Source organism: Lepeophtheirus salmonis, chromosome 2 (assembly GCF_016086655.4).
Source record: "Lepeophtheirus salmonis chromosome 2, UVic_Lsal_1.4, whole genome shotgun sequence".
NCBI lineage: Eukaryota > Metazoa > Arthropoda > Copepoda > Siphonostomatoida > Caligidae > Lepeophtheirus > Lepeophtheirus salmonis.
Genome location: NC_052132.2, coordinates 39,504,183 through 39,530,405, shown reverse-complemented (window position 1 = coordinate 39,530,405; position 26,223 = coordinate 39,504,183). Strand labels below are relative to the sequence as shown.

General features: G+C 28.2%; 1 protein-coding gene across 2 annotated transcripts in view; it reads left to right on the top strand.

The window, feature by feature from the left end:
- Nucleotides 1-26,223, top strand: part of LOC121113734 (follistatin-related protein 1) — a 260,114-nt gene that overhangs the window by 108,098 nt on the left and 125,793 nt on the right. For both annotated transcript variants that reach the window (XM_040707586.2, XM_071886824.1), the window contains exon 3: nucleotides 3,986-4,132. In XM_040707586.2, coding sequence (XP_040563520.2) covers nucleotides 3,986-4,132 — 147 coding nt within the window. The remainder of the gene's footprint in view (nucleotides 1-3,985; nucleotides 4,133-26,223) is intronic.

The window sequence follows — 26,223 nt, the reverse complement described above, 5'->3', positions numbered from 1 at the left end:
TCGTTTAAATTTTACTCTTGAAAAAGTAAAAATATGTAAATGTGTATCACTAGATCAGATCAACCCTGTATTTTAGACAAATATTATATCGCTAAATGCTACAATTAGAATAAGATTTTTTAAATATTTCGATTAATGGAAGCTGTTTTAATGTCTGAAGAAACTATAAGTAAATAATAGGTGTATTAAAAAGAAATTCATTATTTTTCCGATATATAGCTTTAGTAGTCTTGATCTTGTGTTGTATAAGTCCGATCGGTTTAAGCTTAATTGGAAAAGGCAACCTAAGAGTAAAAAAGAAAACAATATTTTTTTTTTTTTCTTGCTCCGAGAACTGAAAAAGAAAATACCAGTGATCCAAATACTTTTTTTTAAATAACTGAAACTACTTGGATGTAAAATTAAGATCCAAAATCCATTTTTAATGGAACTGTATAATTCAACAATCAAAAGGGATGATATAACTTATAGTTTTTATAATTCATTTAACAATAATATTTACTATTTGATTTTGATTTTCAAATTGATCCAATTTTTCATTTATGGGCATGTAATATAATGTATTTGAGTTCATGTTTTTGATTTCAAAAAATCTTAATAGTTTGAAATATTTTAACATTTCAAGATTCAATAAACATGCATATTTGACTATACTTGTAACAATATTCAATAGCTGAAGACTAAATTTGGAGTAAGACAACCCACAATTCTCCTGGTTGGACATAGGAGAAAAAAACAAAAAAATTTAAGTACAAAAAAATATTTAAGTATTGTAACAATAATCATTACAAATAAAAGAAACACATTATCTCACACTTAAATATTTTTTTAAGTATGTAACAGTAGTGGTTGTAATTTCCTGACTATATCATATTTAATGCTGCTCTCTTGGTGTTGAATAGACTAAATGTCGAATAGACAAAACGTCGACCTGACAAAACTTCGACTTACAGAAGGGCGAACATAGAATATAAAATAAAGGGCTACTCCAAATGGTGTTGCAATATATCACATTCAGACATTTCCCGCTTGTAACATAACCCAGCAGCACCATTTCTATATAAACTACCAGTAAGGGGCCCTCCCAACTCCACTTATACACGTTGGGGGTGTTTTCAGTCACTGCCGTGTCCCAAAATGGGATGAAACCCACCCCCACTATTTAAGCAACCACTAAGAGCCTCTTACAACCCATATGTACCCCCCAAATGTTTGAACTGTTATCGGATACGGCCTGGCCCCAAAATAGGATGAAACTCACCGCCACTATTTAATTTTACCCCGCATCCATTTAAACCCCGAAAGGGCTCCCGAAATTTGAGACTGTTTTGGTACAATTAATATGAAAACTTTGAGACTAATTATTTTTGATCATTTTCAAATCATTGTAGTTGTGGAAGATTGAACATAGTTGGCCCATTTTTCAATTTTTTGCATATTACTCTGCTGGTATGTAGAAGTTATATTAAAATATGAGTTTCCTTTTTGTAAAGTTCAAAAAAATCAGTTACGTACCAACTTCATAACATAGTTATTATAATTTCACTGTAATATCATTTTTATCGTTGACACATAAGTAATTATTATTTTTTGAAAGGCGCACAGTCTTCATTCTTAGATGGAGGGGCCTTACAGACAACTATATCAATTGTAGGCGCTTCAGTCTCCGTGCAACATTTTTAAAAGTGGGAAGGGGAATAAATCAAACAAAAAACAAACATTTTTACCCCTTCTGACGTGGCCCCTACGCCTATAGTATATCTAATTATTTTCAAACTGCTAATTTTTAAAGGAATAATAGATTACGGTATAATTTTGTTCAATATTAAACATAATGCTCATTTAAATATTCGTATAAACAGCTACTTTTGTTCATGCCAATTTTCAACATTATTCATTATGAACGATAAATAATAGTTATTATCAGTATAATTATTTTTTTTAAAAAAATGACATCATTTAACTATTTAATTATCCACAGTTAAGCATTTTTAGGACAAAATATCTAGGAGAATTCAAGTTAATACTTGAGGTTTCGAAAGAAAATCAATGAGCCTGACAAAAATTATATTCCAAGACTGTAAGAATTAAAGAAAGTTCACTAAGTCTAGCCCTTCCCACTTCTTACATATATTGTAATTTAGAGATATTTTTATGCCATTTCTGATTGGCACTATTTTTAAATATTCATTTAATTTATATGTACATATATTTTAAACAGAAATTGATTAATAGTTAGTTATTGTTTACACCAAGAACGATAGGTATCTGCAAAACCCAAAACTAGAGACAGGATTCTAACTCGAAGTGAAAAACAATTATCCTAACACTCGAGATTATAGAGTTGACTTAGATTCGTAATAAATTACTCGCTAACACATTTTCCGTTGTTAATTTTGCTGCATATATTTTTGCCGGTCAAAATAATATAATCTGCCGATATTCTAAAAGAATGAAAATTTAAGTTGTCTGATTGACAATTTGGAGAAGGTTTTGCAAGAGAGCATTTTAACTGTCCCAACGTTTCAGTGGATTCGGTGCAAGAAAAGAATGGAAATAAACAATAATCCCGCTCTGTATCTAGCAATGATAGAAAGCAGAAATTACTCCAATGCTTACAGTATTACTCTTCACCTTATACGTAGTTTGAACTACTTTATATATATATGAAAAATAATAAAAGTCTTGTCAGCCTCCAAGTACAAAAAGTACTTTCCTCTTCCATTATCAATCTTTTTTTTTCATCTATAATCATGATACTTTTGTATGCTTGATTTGTTTACATGAATGCATTTCTCATACACATTGTACGCACATATATTCATTTTATATTTTTAGTTAATTTACATAATTAATTATTTTTTAATTATTTCCCCCCTCTTCTGTGATAGAAAAAAAGTTACAATTCTATAAATAGACCCACAAAAAATATAATAGTATACTTCTATTGTATCATTTAACTCAGGTGTTGTCAAACTATGAAGCTCATTCTCCATATTTGTAAATATAAACACATTATTGGTTTTTGGTCAGAAAATCATATACCTGAGGTAGATCGAATAAATTTTTGTGGGACGAAACAAATTCTATCCTTTAAAGAAGTTCATAAAAAAAATTCTATAAATTAAGGATGTTAATGATAAAGAATATGTCGAAATTGTAAGAATGTTCAAGGATCCCAGAACCCATTAAAAAGTCGGGGTGCTACACATTAATGAAAAAAAAATCAGCAATAACAAAAAAATAAATTGCTATTGTATTTGAAAGTGGCTTATGGCCATCTGTTTCGGCGCCTATGGTGAGAAGCACAATGTTCTTTTTTTATTTATATGTGAAAGACGTGGAGGCTTGCTCTCCCACACTTTGAAAATCCATGATTTATCTAATAGAAAGTTGAGAAAAGACTTCATTTGGTATAACCATTAAATTTCTAATTTTATGTCAAATTAATTTCACATTTGTGACGTGTTGACATAAAAGAAAGCATGTAGAAAAAGAAAGAAAAAATGATAAATTTTTTAGATATTTGAATTAATAAGAAAGGATCATTTATTTTTTTTTACAAAAGGATTCATCCTTATGTGAAAAAAATAATATGTATATAAGTATGAGGTTGTTACAGGTAAGGGTTTGAGTTTTTTTGGGGATGATTCACATTTAAAATTGATGGTCTTACAAGTTACAGTTTTTTGATAAAACTAAAATATTTTTATGTTTAACAATATACGTTTGATTTTGATTACACGTTATGACGCTTTAAAAACTGCGGCTTCCACCGAACAAATTATAAAAATTCTTAGTATAATTTAAAGAACAGTGCTCATTTAATTATTTTAACTTACTGATTCATTTTCACGAAATAAAATTAGAACCTCCTTTTAGTAAGATACGTCACATTTCAAGGGTTTTTTTTAATATTTTATTTGAGGTTTTTGTAAGCTAAGATGATATTTCGTGTCTCAATTTATAATTTATTAAATTTCAGATCAAGAAATCTTTCCACTCTACAAGAATAAAACCTGTTTAAAGAGTCCTTTTATAAAATTAAAGAAAATTATAAATCAAGCCGTCAAAGAAATAAAATTATTTGAAAAGGAGGAGAAGAAATCTCTGGATACAATTCAAGTACCAGGTAAATATTTTTATATTTAAGATTATGTTTATCTGTTCTCTACAGAATATTTTGGTTATATGTAAGTAGTCTTTGCTATAAAACATATTCATTTTTGCAAATAATTTTATAAATGGGTTGTAAAACTGCCAATAGCATATATTTGCAAATAATTTAGCCATTAATTGATTTTGTTCAATAATTAAGTAAATTAACCAGTGGCTTTTAAACCACTTGAGAAAATATTAAGGAATCCAAGAACTAAAAATTATTTTAAGCTTCTAGAATTTGACAATTTTTGAAAAAAAAGATGACCTTTTTTCATAAAAAAACATACTTTTTAGATTATATTATTCTCTTAAATACATATTTATTTACCTTATTTTAAATAAACTATTTCTCTCAGATGACAATTTTTTAACAAATACGTTCCCCTTACAACTGAAGTTTAATAACCACTTAAAAAAATTGTTTAAATATAAACTGTATAGAGCTTTATTGCAATTATATCTTTCTTATGGGGTCATAAAAATCTATGGGCAAGAATGTATGTATTTAAAACTGTATTTTAAACGAGATTAATATGACTTTTCCCCTACACATATGATGAAAAGGATCAAAAAAGTTAAAGGGGTCTCAGGCCATTTTTAGTTTAGTACAAGCTATTTTAGTCAGGAAAAATGATAAAGATAAACCATTTTTAGACCTTTTGTACCCTACCAAATTTGATGTTATTAATAAAAATTTGTACTTTATATATTTTTGAGTATTTGATTTATGAGTTATAAATATTGTGCACCTTGTTTTTAATCATTTAAGGGGCCTAAGATGGGTTCAATGACTTGGAACTTCCCTATTTTATCAAACATTACACTAATTAATGTTCCTTTTGTTTGTTCAACAACTATTACTAAATTTTGATATGTTATGTTTTATAAATAGGGAAACTGCAAATCATTGAGTACATCTTAGGCACCTGAAATTATTAAAAATAATTTATGTAGGTGAAGCTAAAATCTGAAGAAAAAAAAATTTACCCCTGTTGTATAAAAGATCTATCAATGTCTATTTTCAACCATAAAATATATTTTGTCAAAACTAAGATGGCCTCAGGGCAGTGTTGTGTCGGTCTTTATTTAATCTGTAAGGTGTTGGGGTTTTTTTTTTCTCCTAGAAATGCTTTATTAAGATATATAAGATCTGATTTAAGATCATTGCACATATTTTCTATATAATAATCAAGTATTCATTGTAAGGCAATATAAAACAAACCTATTCTATTTTTAAATAGATAATGTATTCTATTATGTAACATAATAATTTTTATAAAACCTCAATGATGTGCCGAGTGGTCGATTTTACCTTCTTTAAGGACCAAAAGTCGAACTAAACTAGATTAGATCTGTTTGGACTTGACCCAGCTCTTCCTTTCTAAATAAGGACAGACACAACACTGCCTAAAATGCCACAAACATTAACAATGTCAGTGTTTTATTGGCTTTATCAGGAAAGGGATGTAATCTAATGTATATATCATATATTTATAGATGGTTATTTCAATTAACATTTATTTAATTAAGAGTCCCCCATCATGTCAAATTCAGATGATCATTGGTCAATTTTCAAATCAACTCTTAAAATTTTATTTGCTTTTTTAATTTAAATTATAATCAGTAATTCATGTTGAGAAACAGTTAGTTGTAAACTAAATAACTTATGTATGTCTAGTATAAAAGTTCGAAGTTATACTTATATATTTTTGAATGCTAATGTTAACAATTGGAATTACTCTGAACAGGAATACAAGGAAAGTAGGTGGCTTTTAGATTTATTACTCGGGTTTTAGGAAATTATATTTTGAATCATTTGTTTCTCCAAGTTTCAAATTTAATAAAAAATTATTTATATAATTGATAAATACATCCAATTCATTACGATTTCCTCAATGCTTTGGTTCTTGGTCATTTTTTTTTATCTTGGGAATGTTTGTCCTTGAGGGGGATTTTGTTCTCGAGGTTTTTTGGTTTTTTTAATATAGATATATAGTTTTTAAATATAGTATTTTAAGATCGTCAGTTTGCTGTTTTGTCAAATAAGTGAATTAAAATTTTGTTTAAATTTTTCTTGATCTATAACCTTTTTTAATAAAAACCTTAAAGTGACCAATCACATTATGACTCTGCTTTATTCGAATTAACTAATCAAATTGATTGTTTAAATAAATTTTATTTATGTTTTAATGTAATTCAAATTTTGAATTTTATTATATTTTATATGAGTTAAAGAATTGGTTCTGATTGTAAAAGTTTATTGGTCTCTAATGAAAAAATAAATTAATTTAAAATCTATGGAACATAATATATTAAAAATTAGTCAAATCTGAAACGATCGATTGACAAAGTTTACTTTCAAATTTTGAAAGCAAAAGAAAACATACAAACTATGGTCTCCCTTGGTATTGATTACTTTTCCAAACGATTTGTTCCCGCAGTTTTACACTGGGATTTTGTCCCAAGATGACTTAAAATAAGGACAGAATTTGATTTAAAAATTTCCTTGGGTTTTCTCTCAACTAATCCTGACATGGACAAATTTAGGGGGGTCAGATCTGATTTTAGACATGGATTGTATTTCCAATGCGGAATGAGAAGTAGCTTTATTCTTCTATATTACATCATACATCTTGGTTTTAGAGGGATTTTAACCCATGGCAGTATATTTTTCTTCGTGAGCTCCAAATAAACCTCCTGGTTGATTTTCAAACTGTATTACATCCAAAGTTTGTAATTATGACTACTATAGCACTTAACTCATCCTCATTTGAGAAATGGGGGCGAAGATAAGCATTATCTACGCAATAGCTAAGAATTTTTTGATAGATATTGAATCAATAACGTATAATTTTTTTGTAAATAAATAAACGCAATAGATCGAAAACAATTACTTACATGCAACATAAATTCCCCAATTTCCGTTAAAGATAAGAAAACTTAATAATTTTTGATCCTAAATTTATATTTATAATGATTTTTTCATAAATATTATTAGATATAATATAAAATATCTATGTATAACAAAAGAGTGATCTTTGAATAAATATTTTCAGTTTCTTATACTTCCAATAACTTTATTATCTATTTTGTAAAGAAATTTAAATTATATTTTATTTAATATTCATGTCAAAAAAAAAGAAAAAAAGCCTATGGATATGATCTTATATTTTTTCCAAAGTATATATATATACTGTACATAATATTTAAAATGATACATGTAAAATCAATCAAAGGAGTTGTTTTGTTGTTTTTTTCAACAAAAAATATTTTGTAAAATAAAATAAAATAAATATAAAAGATAAATTATAACACAAAATATTAAGGAGTCTTTACTGAAGATAATAATAGCGGGTGTACTCCGTATTGTACGGTGTTGTTTGACTATATAAATTTATTTAAAAATTATTTACATACTTTAAAATTCTAAATAGTTAACTAAAATTTCAAACTCAAATACTAAAGTACATCTTTTTTAACCACATTTTTATTACTTTCGTATTTTGTTAAGATGTATAAGCCCTTTTTAGTATCCACTATTTAGGATGTCATGTATACATGAATATTATTTCTTAAACATGACTCTTAGATCGTAATACACGCTCATTGCTACAATGTTATTTTTTAAATAGTAGTTCTAAGATATTAAGTGTAAGCTCAAAAATAAGTTATCGACAGACAAACACACCAGGAAACAAACTTGGCCTTATTAATATATTATTATATGCAGCATATATGTCATCCAATATAGATTTTTTTTTAAAGTTATAAAATATTTCAAAATTTATTAAATAAACTGTATAAAAAAGAAACGTGTAACTCAAAGGCTAAATTACTCTTCACTGCTAAATGTTTAAAGCTTAAAACAGTGGTTATCTTGGCTCCTGAAGGTACAACGTCTGTTCTTCTCAGGAAGTTTAGTGGCGAGAATTCCATATAACTTCAACTTATAACAAAATTTGAATCCAGTTTTTATATATCAAATACATTCTGGAGAAAAAGTACCGCTAATTGTTAATTTAAATTGCCCGTGCTGAAGGGATTTAAAAACAATTTTGCATGCAACAGCTGGATAACTTAGGTTACTTCACAAGTGATCTACAATTTTTACAATGAACAAAATTATTGAACAAAGAGTTTGGCTTAAATTTTGTGTTGGGAACGAAATTTCATATACAGACGCGTTGAAAATTTTTGAAAAAGTTTTTTGGTGAATCAGTTTTATCAAAAACCCGTGCATATGAGTGGTACAAAGCGTTGAAAGAGGACTGTGAGATTGTCGAAGACATGCCGCGTTCTGGATACCTTCGTCCTCTAACCGAACATGCCACTTTAAGGGAGTTATCACATTGCCTGAACATCTCTTACGAGTCTTTTCGTACCATTCTTACTGAAAATTTGGGTATGAGACGCGACGCTGCACGGCTTGTTCCAAAAGAGCTGAATTTTCTTAAGACATGCTTGATCGCGTGAATTCCGACCCAACGCTCATGGAACGCATCATAACTGGCGACGAGGCGTGGGTATACAAGTATGACATGCAAAAAAGCCAACAATCATCAGAATTGTTCAATAATTTCATTCATTATAAAAATTGTGGAGCATGAGTGAGGTAAACTGACTTATCCAGCTGTTCCAAACAAACTGGTCTACAGATAGTGCTCAAACTTGGAATAATAATGAAAGACAGTGCTGCCAACTTAATTTTTTTTTGTTTTAAATCCCTTCAGCGCGGGCAATTTAAATGAACAATTCCTGGTACTTTTTTGACAGAAGGTATATCGATGAGGAGAAGATGGAGACAATAGTAACTTGTTCATTGTTGTAACTGATCCCTGAGTCAGGGAAGTTTGAAACAATTCTAAAATTAAGTTTGAGTATAAAATTAAGAGAATTAGAAGAACTATTTTTTTCGGAATAAATTATATAGAACGAGGCCTGTAGAGACGACAAGTTAATTTTTGATGGTAGTTTGGCATTTTGAAGTAGACTTCTTTATGAATATAAAGATTGGGTAAAAAAATTGGAAAATTGGAAAATGAGGTTAAATGATATTATGTGAATTTATGTAGTTTATTATAGATGTATATCTCTACATATCAATCGTGATGCGACTTGGTAAGTAAATGAAAAATATAATTCAAAAGGAAATAGATTGCTATGTATTTTTGAATTTATCATAGCGTTATTGCCACTAACATAAATAACACTGTATCTATTAGTGTTTGAGGCGGCCAGTCGTTATCCTTAGAAAAGGACCCATGATAGACAGTAATTAAAAATGTAGCCACCACGGCGTTGGAGATATTTTATTTCAGATGATTATTTCCCTAACTAATAAAGAAGCAAAAAAAAAAAAAATAGTGAGATACAATAAAGTTAACGTGGGCTTATCTTCAACATTTAGTATATTGTTGTAGTGGAAATAGATACAAGTGTCTCCTTCTAAAAGAAGAATGAAAAAACTCACCATGCGTATCAGACATTTATATACAATATTCAAACCTGTAATTATTAGCTCGATTTTGTAACTTTAGACACGTTACATCGATGTAGGAAAGGCTTTTCTTAAAATATTGACTGCTCCATATAAGGCCATTAAAAGTGATATTCATTTTTAAAATACTTCTTTTGACAAACTACAATATTACAAAGTTAGAGTATAATAAATAAAATGATAATTAAACACCTATCAAATAAAAACTATACCATTTATATGTGTATATAATCTTTGGAAAGTTTTCATAAATTTTACGCTTTTAAGGCTTTTCTAGAATGATGAAGAAAAATTAATTTAACTTTTGAAAATCATGTAATGAAACTCCTAAAAGAATATTTTTTTTTAATAAGTATGGACATCAAAGACTATGTATGTAGATATAATTTTATAAGAAATCCCTCTGAAGCATCCTCTCCTTTAAAAAAATAATGTTTACTGACGATTTTCAAAGCTTTCATTGTTAATTTAATCAGCAAATTTAAAAATAAAAATAATATAATATAAAGGATATTAATTGCTGTGTACTTAGCAATATAAACCTATTTATCCTCTTAAAATAATACTAATAAGATATTCATACGTAGTATTCCTTATATTAATACTATAATTAATATTAAAATTGTGTATGCATTAATAGAAAATAAAGCTTAATTTTTAACACATAATCTATTAACGCTGTATACGAGTATATCTATATTAGTCTGTTTTGTTTTCGGATTGATATTTTTCTCCCCTTGCAAAAATATATTTTCTACTAAGGACAATTAAAAAAAGGGACTATTGCAAAATAAGGAGAAAAGAAGCAATAACGACAGCCGACAAAACAGTGAATATTTTTCTTTCCTCTACTCAATGTTCTTAACATTGATTAATTGGATTCGAATGAATTCTTATTCAGCTGTAAGTCATTATCAACTATTATTAAATAGTACTTCCATAGTTGGAAGAATTGGCTAACTACTATCAGCTAATACTTGGCAATTTACTTATTTTTTCTAATGAGAGGTTGCGAGAAGAAAATAAATTATAAGAATAATTGTACTAACTAGGGTTCAATTTTGATATGTTATCTTTGATACAAGAGGGAATCTGCGAATAATAATGCACATTTTAGGCCTCATAAATTATTCAAAAGATTTTTTTAACTCATAAACCACATATTAAAAAAACGTACAATTTTGTATTTATATTTGGTGATCTTGTATAAGAGGCCTAATATTGGCCTATTTTGACCATTTAATACAATTTTTACCATACTAAAATGGCGTACACCACGCCAAAAAGGACCTGAGAGGCCTCAAACTTTACCAAAGTAAGTTTTTTGACTGTCCTCAGCAGAAAAAGTTTTTGTGCAAGTGAGAAAAATATTACCTCAAAAACGGGGCAGTTTAATTTAGATATGTGTATTGCATATGCATTGTACTATCTATATGTTCGTACATAAAAAGTATCGGAAATTAAGCTTATTTGTATGCATACCTTTTTTCTTAAAACAATAGAATCATATTTATATTTTAATGGAAAACAATAACGATGTAATTTCTATATTTACTTATTATAAGCTACTTTAGAAGAGAAAAAAAAGCCAAATAAATACAAAACAAATAACTATTTTAATATGAAAATAATTATCATTAAATATTTCAACTATTATACTCGTACATGTTGGTGTAGCCAACAATTTTTAATTTATTATTTTTCACACAGCAACAAATCTTTGCCCATGGAAAAAAATTTATAACTTAATAAATATATAAAAAAAATTTCAAGCAGGAAATCTTAGATATCTTTTTTATCTTTAAAGAAGACGGATTTGGATCAACTAACACAATAAAACATAGATGTTTAGAGGATTTGTAACATTTAATCGATTTAATCTTTGTTATCATTATAATCAGAAATGAGAATTTTTTTGGACTTCTAAAGAAAATATTTATTTTTTGTTACTTATAATTAATTTTCTCTAATTCAGAAAAGCTATGGAACTAACTAAATTATTTTTTGTATCTGGAAACATGTAAAAATACACTATGCGCTTTTTTATATTATTATTCATTTTTGGAATAGTCCCAAAAATGTTTCTTTGACGGAACATTATGAGAAAAAAGAATCAAGGTGTAAAAATAATAGGAATGAAACTATTCTTTTATTTTACAAAACCTATTAATTCATCCCATATATGAATAATCGTCATAAGCGTTATTTACTTTTATTAGTTTGTAGCAAAATGACAGAGAGTAGAACCGTCTTGTGGAAAAATTATACAACTCCCTCAATTGGAATATTATTTAATATAAAAAGTAGGTGTATATTAATCACATAGAGTTCGCTGTGAACACTTTTCTCAGCATGTACCATCTTCTTAAGCAAGCAAAGCTAGTGGGTAATATTTCTTTTTAGTTTGTTCATATTCTATTAAAAGAGACATTAGTCTCAATATTAATATATATTTATATATTAACTTTTTTATAAACATAATTAGGCCCTTAAAATAGGTACATTTAGAATATAAAGATATAAGAACAAAAATTATTAAATAGAAAGTTATGTTTTATATAGCTTTCTGTTCTCCACAAGAATTGGCAGATGATAAAATTTGAATATAACATAAAATTACGTATATCTAATGCCTCTGCAGAGAAAAATATAAGCATACATTTAAAAGAATTACTTATTTGTTAAAAGATAGTTATTTTATCATCAATTAGTGATATGCATATGGAATAAATAGTCTTTACTTAAGTATGTATGAAATAAGGGTTATCTCACAGAATCTTGGGGTTTTAGACTTAAGAAACATGCTCACTATTTTTGGTGTTTATATTACACATTGTCTGAAAAGTAGAGGCTTAACAAAAAAACTTTTATTTTCTATCAAAATTGACTTTATTCATTAATATAATCATAACACAATCCTTCCAGGGTCGCTGTAACCAACACAACTCTTAAAAAAACGTTTTATCTTATGTCTCAAAATAGTCTTCAGTTTCAGTCATACCCACTTAATTGGAGGGAAATTTCTTACAGGAAAGTATTTATTTTATGTGTGTGAACAGACAGTAGTCACTGGGAGTCAACAGTGAGAAAAGGCCTTACTGAGGGAGTAGAGTTTTTAATTGACAAAAGCTCTTGTAATATAAAGGCAATACATTGTTTTGATATCTTTAAGATGTCAGCTAACAAACACAAAACAATTTTGGATTTTGTGATGTTTTCTGCTATTAACGACTCATGTGTGCGTTCACTGGGATCTGTATCATTGGTTTGAAGAAAGCAAATCAACGTTTAATTGTTGTTTTTGATAACACTTTTAAAGTCATTGCTTATCTGGGACGGTATTTTTTACCTTCAAGAAGCAGTGTAAAACTAAAACACAAAATTGTTTTTGATATACTTTATTCTGAAATAACAAAAGTAGCCGTAGCTCAATAACTCACAAACTAAAGAACAGATTGTCATAAAATTTTGAAAATTGTATTTTGAAGGTTGGTTCTAACAGAAAATGAAGTTAATTAAAAATAATAGTTCCATCTATGTATAAAACTCGTTACTTTTCAGCCCATTTGCTTTATATATTTAATCCCATTGTACCAGGACTTTAAATAAGAAAATAAATAAAAATAGTTATACGAGCAGCAACATTCACAGAGGCTTTCTCCCTCTATCGTTGGGATGATCTTGTACTTTTGAACTTTTATGGCAGGTTTAACTGGAAATTTAAAAAGCTTTGTGGAATCTTTGGGTTTCTTCAATATCAAAATCCTTCGATGAAATTATTGATTGACAGCAGGTAAAAAAACAAACGACTATTCACAAGATCTATGGGTTTTATTCGTCCATCCATTTAACAAATCATAAAAAATATTTTAATTTGGCTCAAAAGATTATTTACGAAAGCAGTTATTCTGCTTCCTTCGACGGGTCGAAAAGAAAATAACACAGCTTTTTCTAAAAATCCAAACTCCCTTAATTTTTTGTCCCAAGCCTTATGAAATACATTGTTTTCATAAAATTCGTGGAAATCAGAAATTGTATTTCCAATTTTATACAATTAAAGGAGCATAACTTTCTTCTGGTGATTTTCCAATAAAATAGTTGCATAATTAAGACTTGCCATTGAAATGAATTTGTAAATTTCTACACATTTCAGCACTTATATCGAAATATTCCAACTATCTTCTTATTTTCCACGGAAATCCTGCATTTAGTTATTTCATAATATACAAAGTCCGACAGGGAAATTTTCTTGGATCAAGAAGCAAAACCATAAATTTAATAACTTTTTATTTGAAAAGTATAATGAAAAATGTTATTGAAAAAATTTTTAGCAATCAATCTTGGCAAGAATTATTAAATATAGCCGCCTCCAGTCCCTATCTCAACCTCTTCACGAGGTTGAGATATAACACAGATTGCCACAATATAAATGACTGAAATGTTTGTCCATTGCGTCTTGATGTAGGGCATGAATTCCTGCCCATTTCTTTGTGATGTCTTCCCAAACTTGCTATCTCCACACACTCAAGTCGAGGGGATTGAAATCAGGACTAGAAGAGGGTTATATGGTCTTGTACCAGAAGTCAGCAAATTGATCCTTGCAGATGTTATGTGTCTTCAAGGCCTTATTACACAGGGCACCATCTTGGGTCCAGACATAGTTGTTGTCATAATATTTAGACTTCAGCAAGGATAAGATTTATCCCCTCAGCATTTTAAAACAAAACATAATCCATATAAAATTTACATTGAAGAAATAGTTATTGCATCATTCAATATGATCACTCTCTGCATTTATCACCAACTATAAAGTAACTTAAAGGCTGGGCTAGCCTTTATTACATCTTTCTTGTCGAAGCAGACATGTTATTCTTCATAGAGAGGTTCAAGGATCATAAGGATGTGATGGTGATGTTATTTTTCCTTCCTTCTCAGCTCTGACCACAAATAGGATTCGCGCAGGATTCACGACAGAACTGTTGGAAGGACAATCATCAGCTTTGATAACGACGTTAAACTGGTTTTTGAGATAATGCATGACCGTTTTGGCCACATGACAAGGCGATGAGTCTTGAATCCACATATACTTTGTATCGGAAGTGTATGTGGCTTCTAGTCATGGCATCACAACATTTTCAAGACGTTCTAAGTACACTGAGAGGTCAACTTGAGACCTTTAACAAAATGTGAGGCAGCATGACATCCCTTTTACTTATGATTAAACCAAACACCATTATCTTATTGACAGGAGGTGGGTTTTCATCAAAGGAGGAGCATTATCTCTGTTCTCTGCTATCGACAAGTCATTGTTTGGGATGTATGTTGCGTCAAAGGTGATGTTTGACTCATCACAGATAGCTTTATGATGCCTAGATTTTGATTTTGAAGCCAAGGTCGTCCTTGATAGCCTTGTCCACCGTTCTCCAACTGATAAATCTCCTATGAGCAGTCATTGAGATACGTTAATTTTTTTTAATGTATCTGTTGATCCCCCCCAGGACGTGGCCTGTCCGTTTTTGGCTTTGTCTGAGCCAAATGAGAATGGGAAAGCCCCTAACCAGAATTCAGTCACTTAAAAACGTCCTAGACGTTTCTCCTGACATATTTTGTACTTTTATGATTCCCTTAGTATCATTACCGGCCTCAAGCTACTCTTTTATGACTTTATGCTTGCTTCATGGTGAAAAATACAGATTAAGTTTAAAGCAAAAGTTGTTGCCTTTCAATAGTTATTTCAGCTCTAGTTAGAACTCAGCAAGATAAATGCCCTAAATTATTTTGTTTTTAAACAAATCTAAGTATGTCCAGATACTTACCCCACTATTTATCATCTTAGAGGTACAATATTTTAAAAAAAAGATAAATTCATATTGCTGAAATGAATTTCTCAGATCCATTTTATTGTAAAAATTAGAAAATACCATTAAACATAGTGAGAAATTGAGTTTCCAAGCTCAATTCTGAAAAATAAATATTTAATTTACAACAATTTGGGACTCACTCTATGATATTCATACTGAGTTGGCTTTTAGCTTGCGGATCGGCTTGTCTATCCTACAATTACAGATCGGATCGGGATACAAAATTCAAAAATCCGTGTCCTCAAAAAAATCAATCCGTGCACTATTAATGAGAATGGAGAAAATATGGGTAAAACTAGCCAAAAGTTTATTCATTCTCCAAAAAATATATAAATAAGTGCTTAAGTTATTCAGTATTTTTATTTATTATCATAATTCAAATATTTTCCGAACTCCCACAATTTAAATAACTATTTCCTGGGATCCCACTCAAAAAAAGTTTCCTGAGAAACGAGAAATCCTAATTTATACCATTGAAAAAATGCGTATATTCTTCTATGTATAAACGAAGAATTTCTTAACAATTAATCAACTAGGATAAAATGCTTTTGGAGAAACGACATTTTTATGGCATTTATTAATGACAAACTGTGTCTAATTTCAAGCTGAATTAGCTGAAAATTATATTTATTTTTTTAATGTGAAGAGCATTAACACATGAAATATTATTATCAGAGTCTTATCTCTACTATGATCCAACTATTTTAGATAACTTTTATTATCAGCAAAGTGCAGCTAGTGGTATATGCTGCCGCTCAAATAGATGAAAGATCCCCTTGGGCCTCCACATAAACGTGGATTGAACGTTGTACCTCTATGTTGTGTGCCACGAAAGATGGAGAATAACTAAGACTATGATGTATTGATATTGTTTATAATCACTCTGTAAGATCAATGATAATTTTTTTTAAAGAGGGATTAATTAGAGTTCGCTTGTTAACTTTTTCTATTTCTCTTTTTATTATTATTTTTTCTAATAATTTTGAACAACTCATACTCATTTTACATAAGAATAACTTTTATTATCATCAAGTTTCTTAGATATATTTTTTGACATTATATTAAACCCTCGAAAAAAAATGTGATTATATAAATCCTTCAACAGAAAAAAAAAATTATATCATCATTTTTGAGGTGTTGTGTAATGCATTCAGTTTTATGTTGAGATGGTAATCTCATTAGTTGTGTTATATTGTATATGAAAGCATCAACTAGTAGCTTTTTTATTGCTACTATTGCATAACTTTGCAATCTTCTAAGTTGTTCTCCACGAATTATATTTTTTAATATATTATATAAATGAGAAGTAATTCGCATATTAAGTAAATTTTGGCTTTTTATCTTGTTTATTACTTTATCTAAACTCTTAACAAAGTTAGCATATTTTGAATGGAAAAAAAGTAAAAAAAATATTTGGATGATTAAAAAAACAAGGCCTGCAAAACAGTTTCAGAAATCCAATCATCTAAATGTTTAATGCGAACTGGTATGGATGATGTCAAATAATCTAGTTGAAGTTATCTGCTTTCTCAAAATCTGTGTAGAAACTTGTATATTCAGAAAATTCTACTTATGTCGAAGTTGAAATGTTCATTAAGGTGTGTTTGAATAAATTTAACAGCAATAATGATATATATATATACATAATTAAAGTTGCATAAAATATAAACTGACAGAAAGTAAAAATGAAATAAACCGAAAAAAAGTAATAAATAATGTTTTTGAGGAGAACAGCGTAGTTATCTTTTCAGTTTATTTCGTTGTCCTTCTAAAAGAATTATTTTTCTCAAATATTCAATTTTTAAGAATAAACAATCTTTTTTTAAAATTTAACTATTTATCACTGATAGGATTTTTTTTTTTCCATTAAAAAAAAAAATTGTCCAGTAAACATAAAACATATAACCTTTCTAAATGTAAAAAACAAAACTAACAATGCAAAAGTTATGGAGATGTGTACTAACATAATAAAAGATAAATTTGAGAATAGAACTCCGAAAAAGAAAATAGCGTGTTTTTTTATCGGACAGTGTAGGATTTGATGCTAGTTTTTCGTTATTTGACATTCACTTTTAAATTAATGCTAGAAAAAACTAAATTACTCTGATAATAATTGATCGTCAGAGTTCATAGGGGGATTTGAGTTAAATAATTTTCCATGACCGCTTTGGACTCACAAAGTCTTTGAATAGCAAAAAAACAAAGAACTGATTTTTTTGTAACAAAAAAAAACACTTATTTCTATAAAAAAACAATCTGTTTTTTGTTTTTTTTGGGAAATAATATATCAGTAATAATTGGCATCTTCGATCACTTTAATGTGATCGTCGATAAATCGACCTGGCTAGAGTGTACAAATCAATTTACTGAGTGTGTTATGTAAACTTTGTATAACGTTAAATGAAAAACTACATTTATAAAACTATAAAGTGTAACCAGGTTTCGTCTACCAGGATATTGTTGCTTTTTTTATGAAGGGTAATAACTTAATTGTTTTGTTTTTTGGGAGTATACGGATTTATTTACTTATATTTGCAAACAAAGAAAACTAATTATTCAATAATAATTATTTTTAGCATGGGGAAAATTGATGTTATGCCTTTTACTAAGTTTAACCTTTTCCATAAACAACAATACTCTATGTACATATAGCCTTTTTCACATTATTATTTTTAATAATGAAGAAATATCACTATTATTTTGTTTGTCAAAATTAGGAGTAATATTTATATGTAGATAATATTGAAAGAGAATGGATGTACAAAGTACATCACGGCTATTCACTAATTGTGTTAAAATGGCATTTTTTTGCATTAAAACAAATAAAAAAATTGGTTTAATTCCATACTCAAAACCTCTTTAGTCTTGTAAAATGTTAAACAATAAGGCTGTAAAAGTATTTTTTAAATCAAATTTTGTAAAGAAAAATTGTTTTACACAATGTTTTGCAGATTCCAAACTTTTATAGTGAGATTTTATAATATATGTCAAAATTTATTAATAAATGAAATGTTAGAAAAATGGTTTTGGTATATATTTTTTCAAATTGTTTCTTTTTCAAATAATAAAAATATTAAATTACTTCAACTTCGATATTTATTTCATTTCATAAAAATACAAAACAAACCTTCTTAATCGAAGAACAAATATAAATAACAAGTGTAATTATTAAAAGAATTTGAAAAAAAAGTTGTCAATTCCTCATATAGAAATTAAATTTAACACACAACTTAAGTTCAAGGCTATATAGATCTGATACTATAAGTGTAATGCATTCATATCGACATTTTTCTCTTCTGTGGTTTGTTTTAGTGGATTTTGCTTAATCGACTCTTTTATTTAAGTAGGAAAGTAACATAATATGAAGGAATTCGTTTTTATAAATATAAAAAAAAACCTTTTTAAAGGATATTTTCTTTTTGTTAGATGGCAATGCTTTCATTTTTCATGGATGAACTATCTTTCTTACATTTGATGAAAACTTAGGTTCCAAACCAAACATAATTAATATTATTATACTCCATTTATGATCACACAAAACCTTGTATTACTATATTTCGACAATTAAAAAAACGTTTTATTAATATATCGAGAATAGTGTTTACATACCAGAGAGCTTTTCCTGAATATAGAAGAATAAAATTTTGTAAAGAATGAGTAAATATATCTTAATTTAAGATTTCGAAGAAGCACATACAATTCATGGACACAATTTTTTATCCAATGTTGATGAAAGGTTACAACAAATAACAAAGTCATTCATCTGATCTACAATTCTTACTATATAAAAATTAAAATATATAATGTAATTTTTATTCTTTGCAGATTGTTATATCAGTGTCATTATGACATAAAAACTCATTTAAGTTGTGATTTTTTGACACGGCTGTGCCGCAGATTGTTGTGATTTTCTTCCTTTATAAGACATTTTTATTTTTATGGACTTGTATATATCAAATATCCCTAGTCTTAGACATAAAAGGGAAAAGTAAAACTAAGTTAATTTGTGTATAAAGATTATAAATCAACTCTGACATAAAAAAAAAAACCTTAAAAATACATAATAACTAAAAGAAGGAAGAAAATCACAAAAAGCTGTGACAACCTTCAAAATATGTAATCACCCATAGATCTATGAGGAAAATATTTTATCTAAGAAAATTTGTCTATACGTACTTTATTCTCATCTAGTCACTGCTATAGATGAAACGCAAGTATTATTATTGCAATAAATTAAATCAATATTTTGTGGAGATATAAGGTTAATTTGTTTATTACAACTTGATATTGATTTCTTTTAACTTATAAACTTTTATTTAATTCATTGACCTAATAATGAATAAAGGTGTTTTCTGTGTTGATAATTATTGAACACAGGTAACAATGAAAATAATCAATCACTTTTTCTTTCAAATCACAAAATTCACGAAATAATTGAATTTATAATATATTTGTTTTATAAAATATAAGAGTTTTTAATAAAAATACTGAAATAATAATGTGTTTTCCTATTTTTAAAACGCAGTAAAAATATTTTAAGTAATAATTTAATTATGTTACTATTCTTATGTTATTTTAAAAAGGTGAATAATTTATGTTTGTAGGTATTATCTTACGAATTTGGTATCTAAAATGTATATCATAAGCAAAAACTTTAAATAATTTAATGAATTAAAATTAAACTTATTCATAATTAATCGTACCATAATTATTGTAAAGATTCGAACGGGATTTAAATAAATAAAACAATGTCGATTTATTTTCAATTATAAGCATTTTTTAACGTGGAAGTTTTTTTGGGGTTTTTTTTTTCGTACTTATGTTTATTATTTATAAAGCGTAGAATTGAGGATCGACAATAAGTAATACTTGCCTATGGTCTTGATTGATGCAGATTTGAGTCGTGTTTATTTGTTTCCTCCAGTAACTGTTTTTCAGCTAATCATAAGACATTTCATGAGGCTCACATGATTTAACCAAAACATTATTCAAATTGTCAGCCTTATTATATTATTATTCTTTTACAAAATAAAAATGCTTCATATTTACAATCCTACCAATGATTCTAAATTATTATTGTTACATCCCTCTTAAGATGAATTTGATCATATAACATACTTCCTTAAAAGTCCTAATTAGTTCAGTCCAATAAACCACTCTCAGATTTCCAGATCGAAACGCAACGTAAGAAACTATGTATACAAGATGAAGATCTTATTTCCAGCACAAATTTAAATCTTGATATCTTGGTAACCAGGAGATCTAAGTTTAAATATGTGTGTTAAATAGTTTCAACTGAAAAAATTGTATAAGAAAAAATACAAAATCCTTCAGAGGTCCTCCGCAAGGTAGACGCTCATGGACGCAAAAAACTCAATAGATAGTTATTCTAAAGATCTTACTCTGATCGTAACTGATCTGGTATCATGCTAGAATTTCAAATTGGTACGGTTTGTCTAAATTGGGTAATTGGTACCGGATTTATTCTGGAAAAACTAATCTTTTTAAGACCTTTATGTTTTGAGCATAGTAAATATGACCTCCTAGCTCGCTTGATCTTTTACACTTGGACTTGGAGAGAGTACAATAAACGTTCACGTAACACTCTTGATTCTGATAAGCTTCCATTCTCGAGGCAGGTACCAACATGGACAAGGAGTTCCTCATCAAGGTCTGAGCCAGGTTCAGGAGACAGTGTGTATTCTGTAGTTCAAGCTGAAGGTGGTAGGTGCGAGTAATTGATTTCACAATGGACCCCTAAATACTAGACTAAATGCTTTATGAATTAATTTTGAGAAATTAATTCTAATTTACATTATTTCGGACCACCCCTGTATGATAACAATGGGGAAACTATAACTGCATAAACTTTTTCTTATGATGCTATTTGATCCTACTTAGAATTAACTATCCGATTATTATTTATTTACGTTACTAAAAAGGTATCATGATTAAGCTGAGGGGTCTTAAAGTGTTATCATTAAAATATATGATTAACAGACCTGGTTGTTATCTTTTCAAAATATCAAAGAAAAACCTCTTCATTTTTCAAATTTTGATGGTAAATTAGATGCTTTTTGACTTTTTTAAACATTCTTAAAAACGACCCTTTTTGTTCTAACATAAAGAAGCACACACTAAATCATTATTAAATCTCCTTTTTTCGCCCATAAATATTCATTTTGTCAGGGAAAGTTTTCAGCTCTAATTTTATAACTTCCAAGGAGGAATGACAAGATTTACTGTTTTTGCCCATAATAGAACTTATATCGTGTTAAAATAATAAAAGTAGGCGTAGTCTTACCTAACTAACATACAAAAATTACTCTTTATTTAGTTGTCAACTCTTCCTTTTCCCCCTTATTAGGGTTTTGAACGTTGACGGATTAAATTAGTAATATCTCTTGTTAAGCTATGAACCATTCTTAACAATTGTTAAATAATATAATTTCATTATTAGGAAGAATTGGCCAACTGCCAACTAATTTAGAGGCACCTTATTAAAAAAAAAGGTTGCAATATACATTATACAGTGAATGTAATAGCATGTAGAAATAAGAGCTGTTAAAAAAAAGATTTATATATTGACAGTTCAATTATACAATTTGGAATTGTTTTTTTGTGTATTTTCCATGAAAAGTATATACATGGATCTATGAAATGAATTTTTCTTATAATTTTTTCATTGGTGGTTGAAAAAGATGTAGACTATTTCGAGATTTTTACCACTTTTTTTGCCAGTTTTCATAATAATTAATTAAATATTTAATCAAATATTCAAATGTTTAACCTTATATATTTAGCACATAAATATTTAGACTAACTAGTAAGATTTGAATATAGGTACATATAAAACTCGTTATAATAACAAAATTTGAACAAACCATGAAGGTTACTAATCTTATACTATTCATTTACATGCAAGAACTAAAGTGTGTTAAAAAACGCAGAAAATTTACATACCCACAAAAATTGGCAATAAGAACTCTGAGATCTATAAAGCCAAATCATACTTCTTTTTAAATAACTTACATAGATCCTTCTAATTATGACACATTAGTTGGATCGACCCTTGAGATCACGATGAAGTTGATATTGTATTATTAACGGATTCAATATACAGTTACATGAAGTGACCATATACTAAGATCTATACGACTAATACTTTAGCCCAGAGAGAAAGCTGTCAGATGCTACTAGTTGCACCATCCTTGGCCCCTTGGGATCTGACTCTCCAAAAACAATAGGACCCAAAGGGTATTTTTCTCCTAATACATTTAATTAAATGTATTTTTTATTATTATCACAGAATATCCAAGATGAATTGATTGATGATATTGAATTGCATATATTTATAAGAATGTAATTTTGGAAAATTTTATTAACAGAAGGTCTTTGCATTCAATTTAATTGTATCTTTAAGCTAAAGACAAGACAAGGCGTTGACGTTTTAAAAACTGAACCATCAATGATTACATGTTTATTTTTATCAATCTGATTTCATCTAAAAAACAAGTTAGTTGTTATTAATCGTATAATTATATTTGATTTAGATACCATATTTCACAAATTTAAATATAAATTAAATTTTGTATTTAAAAAAATATAGAGAGAGACATGAAGTGTGTCACTGGCACGAAGCATTTCGTAATCAATATATCCAGTATTGTTGTTTCAATAAAAAAAATGCTGATGAAGAAGAATAAAGTAAAAATATGATTTATATATCCATAGGTTGTACAAAAGAGTATAAATGAAAATTAACTAGGTAAACGACTAATATATGCATTGTATTACAGTAAATATTTGGATGAATGTGTATTTCCTTTTGATTATAAAACAGAAGGGACTTTTTCATCAATAATAATAGTGCATTAATGGGCGACCGTTGTCTCTCCCTCGCCCGTGTTTACTATAAAAATGTATGATCCTTTAATTAAAAAAGATAAAATGGTAAAAAAGTAGCCAATTTTGTAAATCTGTATTATAATATTTAAAGCTGGAAATCTTTACCCTTTACTGGCGTGTGAAATTTAGTTATTGTCAAGTGGAACGTTATTTTTTTTTTTTTTTTTTTTTAAAGCAGTGATAATTCTTCTTCAATTCCTCAGGCATCTAACTATAAAGTAACCCTGGGCGTGTCTATACATCTAAGAGCAAGTTTAAAACTACTGATTTGTTGGGTATTATGAATGTAGGTACCCGTTAAACTCAGAGCAGAACGGAGGATCTAAATGGAAGTATATATTTGCCACAGGTACAGAGTGGGATTTGAGTAGATGTCCTTCTTCAATCTCTTAATTAAAGTTGGAGTAAGCTAATCTAATAAAACGTCATAAGAGTTCTGTTCCCCTCTCAAACATAATCAGATTGTCAGGATGTTAATTTTTTGTATTGTTTTACAACTCTTCTAATATCCTCACATATATATATTTCCTCAAAATTATACATAACACTGTTGATTTTTGGGATTTTTCATTTTTGTGATGAAACTAATTCATTTTTGTTGAATTTGATTTTGAATTATATGCGCCAACAAGTGAAAGATATCAGCTTTTCGACAACTGTCTTGTGGTTTGATTAGACGAATAAAGAGCTATTTGGTCATATGTATGTTGAATATATTTGGAGGAAGAAAGGATAAACATACAAGCCGAAGAACACTGTCCCAACCATGCAACATGATAGTGGTAGTATAATGTTATGGGAATGTTTATCTTCCAGTGGTCCAAGGAACTTCGTCTAGGTCCAAGGAATCGTAAAGAAGGAAGATTAAATCAAGATTCTTTATGAAAACTTGAAAGAGTCTGCTGAAAAATGCCAGCTTTGCCAAAACGGACGTACCAGCGGGATAATGATCCAAAATACAATTCTAAGGTAGTGAAGAAATGGTTCAAGAATAACACTATAAACATCCTAGAATGGCCGAGTAAAAAGTCCACACTTGAATCCTATTGAGAACTTGTAGCGAGACTTGAAGACAAGAGTGATGATGTCTAGAAAAGCCGATCAACTTAACCCAACACATGCTTGTAGAACCATACGAAATCGTATAGAAGCAGTCATAAAAACAAAGGCAATTGACTATTAAAAGATATGGGAGGGGGGATAGGGTATGAATAATTATAAACACAGAATTTTTTATTATCCATCAATAAAATATCAATTAAATCAAAAGTTCCTTGAATTTTGTATAGTTCTCATTTATTCACTTCTTGGTCACATAAAATTTATTTTTAAAAAAAACTTGACAAAAATCAAAAAACTGCTTAGTTATGAGGGGTTTCTAGTATACCTTATAACACAAATAATGATTTCAGAAAAAGTAAGGGATGCATAAGTTATTTTTCATTAAAGATTTTCATTATTAATACAAAAGTTATATTTATTTCTTATAAAAATATCCAATGTTATATTTAGACTTGAAGAAACAAAAACAAAACACTTTTCAGATTGCCAATTACAAAAAATCTCACACGTGTTTAGGTCATATTTCGTACAAATTAAGTTATATTCATAAAATTAACTGATTTAAATTACATGGAAATGAATAAGGTATTGAAAAACTACTTTTTTTTTTAAAGAAAGTGCCAAAAAAATATGCAATTTGTTTATCTTATAGACCTATTCTTCATTTTATAACATATCTTTATGCAAACGTATTTTATCTTTTTCACACTCAGTAAGAATACTTTATAAATAGTTATAAGTATGTACTTGGAAAAGTATTAATGTATGTATATACATTAATATTTGGTGCACACTGCATATATTTTGTATAATATTCCCTTACACTTTAATATGTCAGTTACAATTGTTTTGCACTTCAAAAAGTTGTCACAGAACCATTATTAAAAATAAGTAGAAAAGTCACTATAAAAGATTTATTGGATAAAAAAAATAATATTACAAATGTTCCTTATATAAATAATAATTTTTTTTTATTCTTAGATTTGTATATGCCTCACCTGACTATAACAAGCTATGAATGATATTTTCATAGATAAATGTTATATTGTTGGTTAGGACATTTTAAAATTAATTCATTTTATTAGAAGCAAATGTTGAAGGCATTTTTTTTTAAAGTTAGTTTAAAAGTATTGATTATTCAGATTTCAACGTCACACCTGGTAGTAGAGAAAATAATATTAAACATTTTAGACTGTAAAAAGCGCATTATTTCTTAATAAATAAACTATTCTCATTAAAGATATCTTCCTTTTTTCATATTCATAAAGAGAACTCATAATTATTTTTTTGTTCGAACCCTGGATATTCAAGTACATGATTTCCTAACAACTCAGAAACTAATGGAGTACAATCCAATTTAACTTAGATACTATATGTAAATGATATATTACCCATTTAGAGTGAAGGTGGATCAAAAATATGTTGTTTACAAGATGTTTCATGGATATTTCAGTTTCTGGGGTGAATAAACACTCAGGGTAGTAACAGAGGGTAAAACAAAAATTTTTTTGTAAAAGATCATAATAACTTGAAACTTCTAACTTTAATTGCATACCATAGTTCTTACTCGTAGAAATTTACCTTTAAATTAATTTTAATATAGCTTGCTCCAGTGATTTGCCAATTTGATTCAATACTGGGGTAAGTTAATACAGATTCTATAATCGATAGAAAAATTACAATGTTTTTTGTTTTTTTTTCAAATAATTTATAAGTTAACTATTCATTTAATAA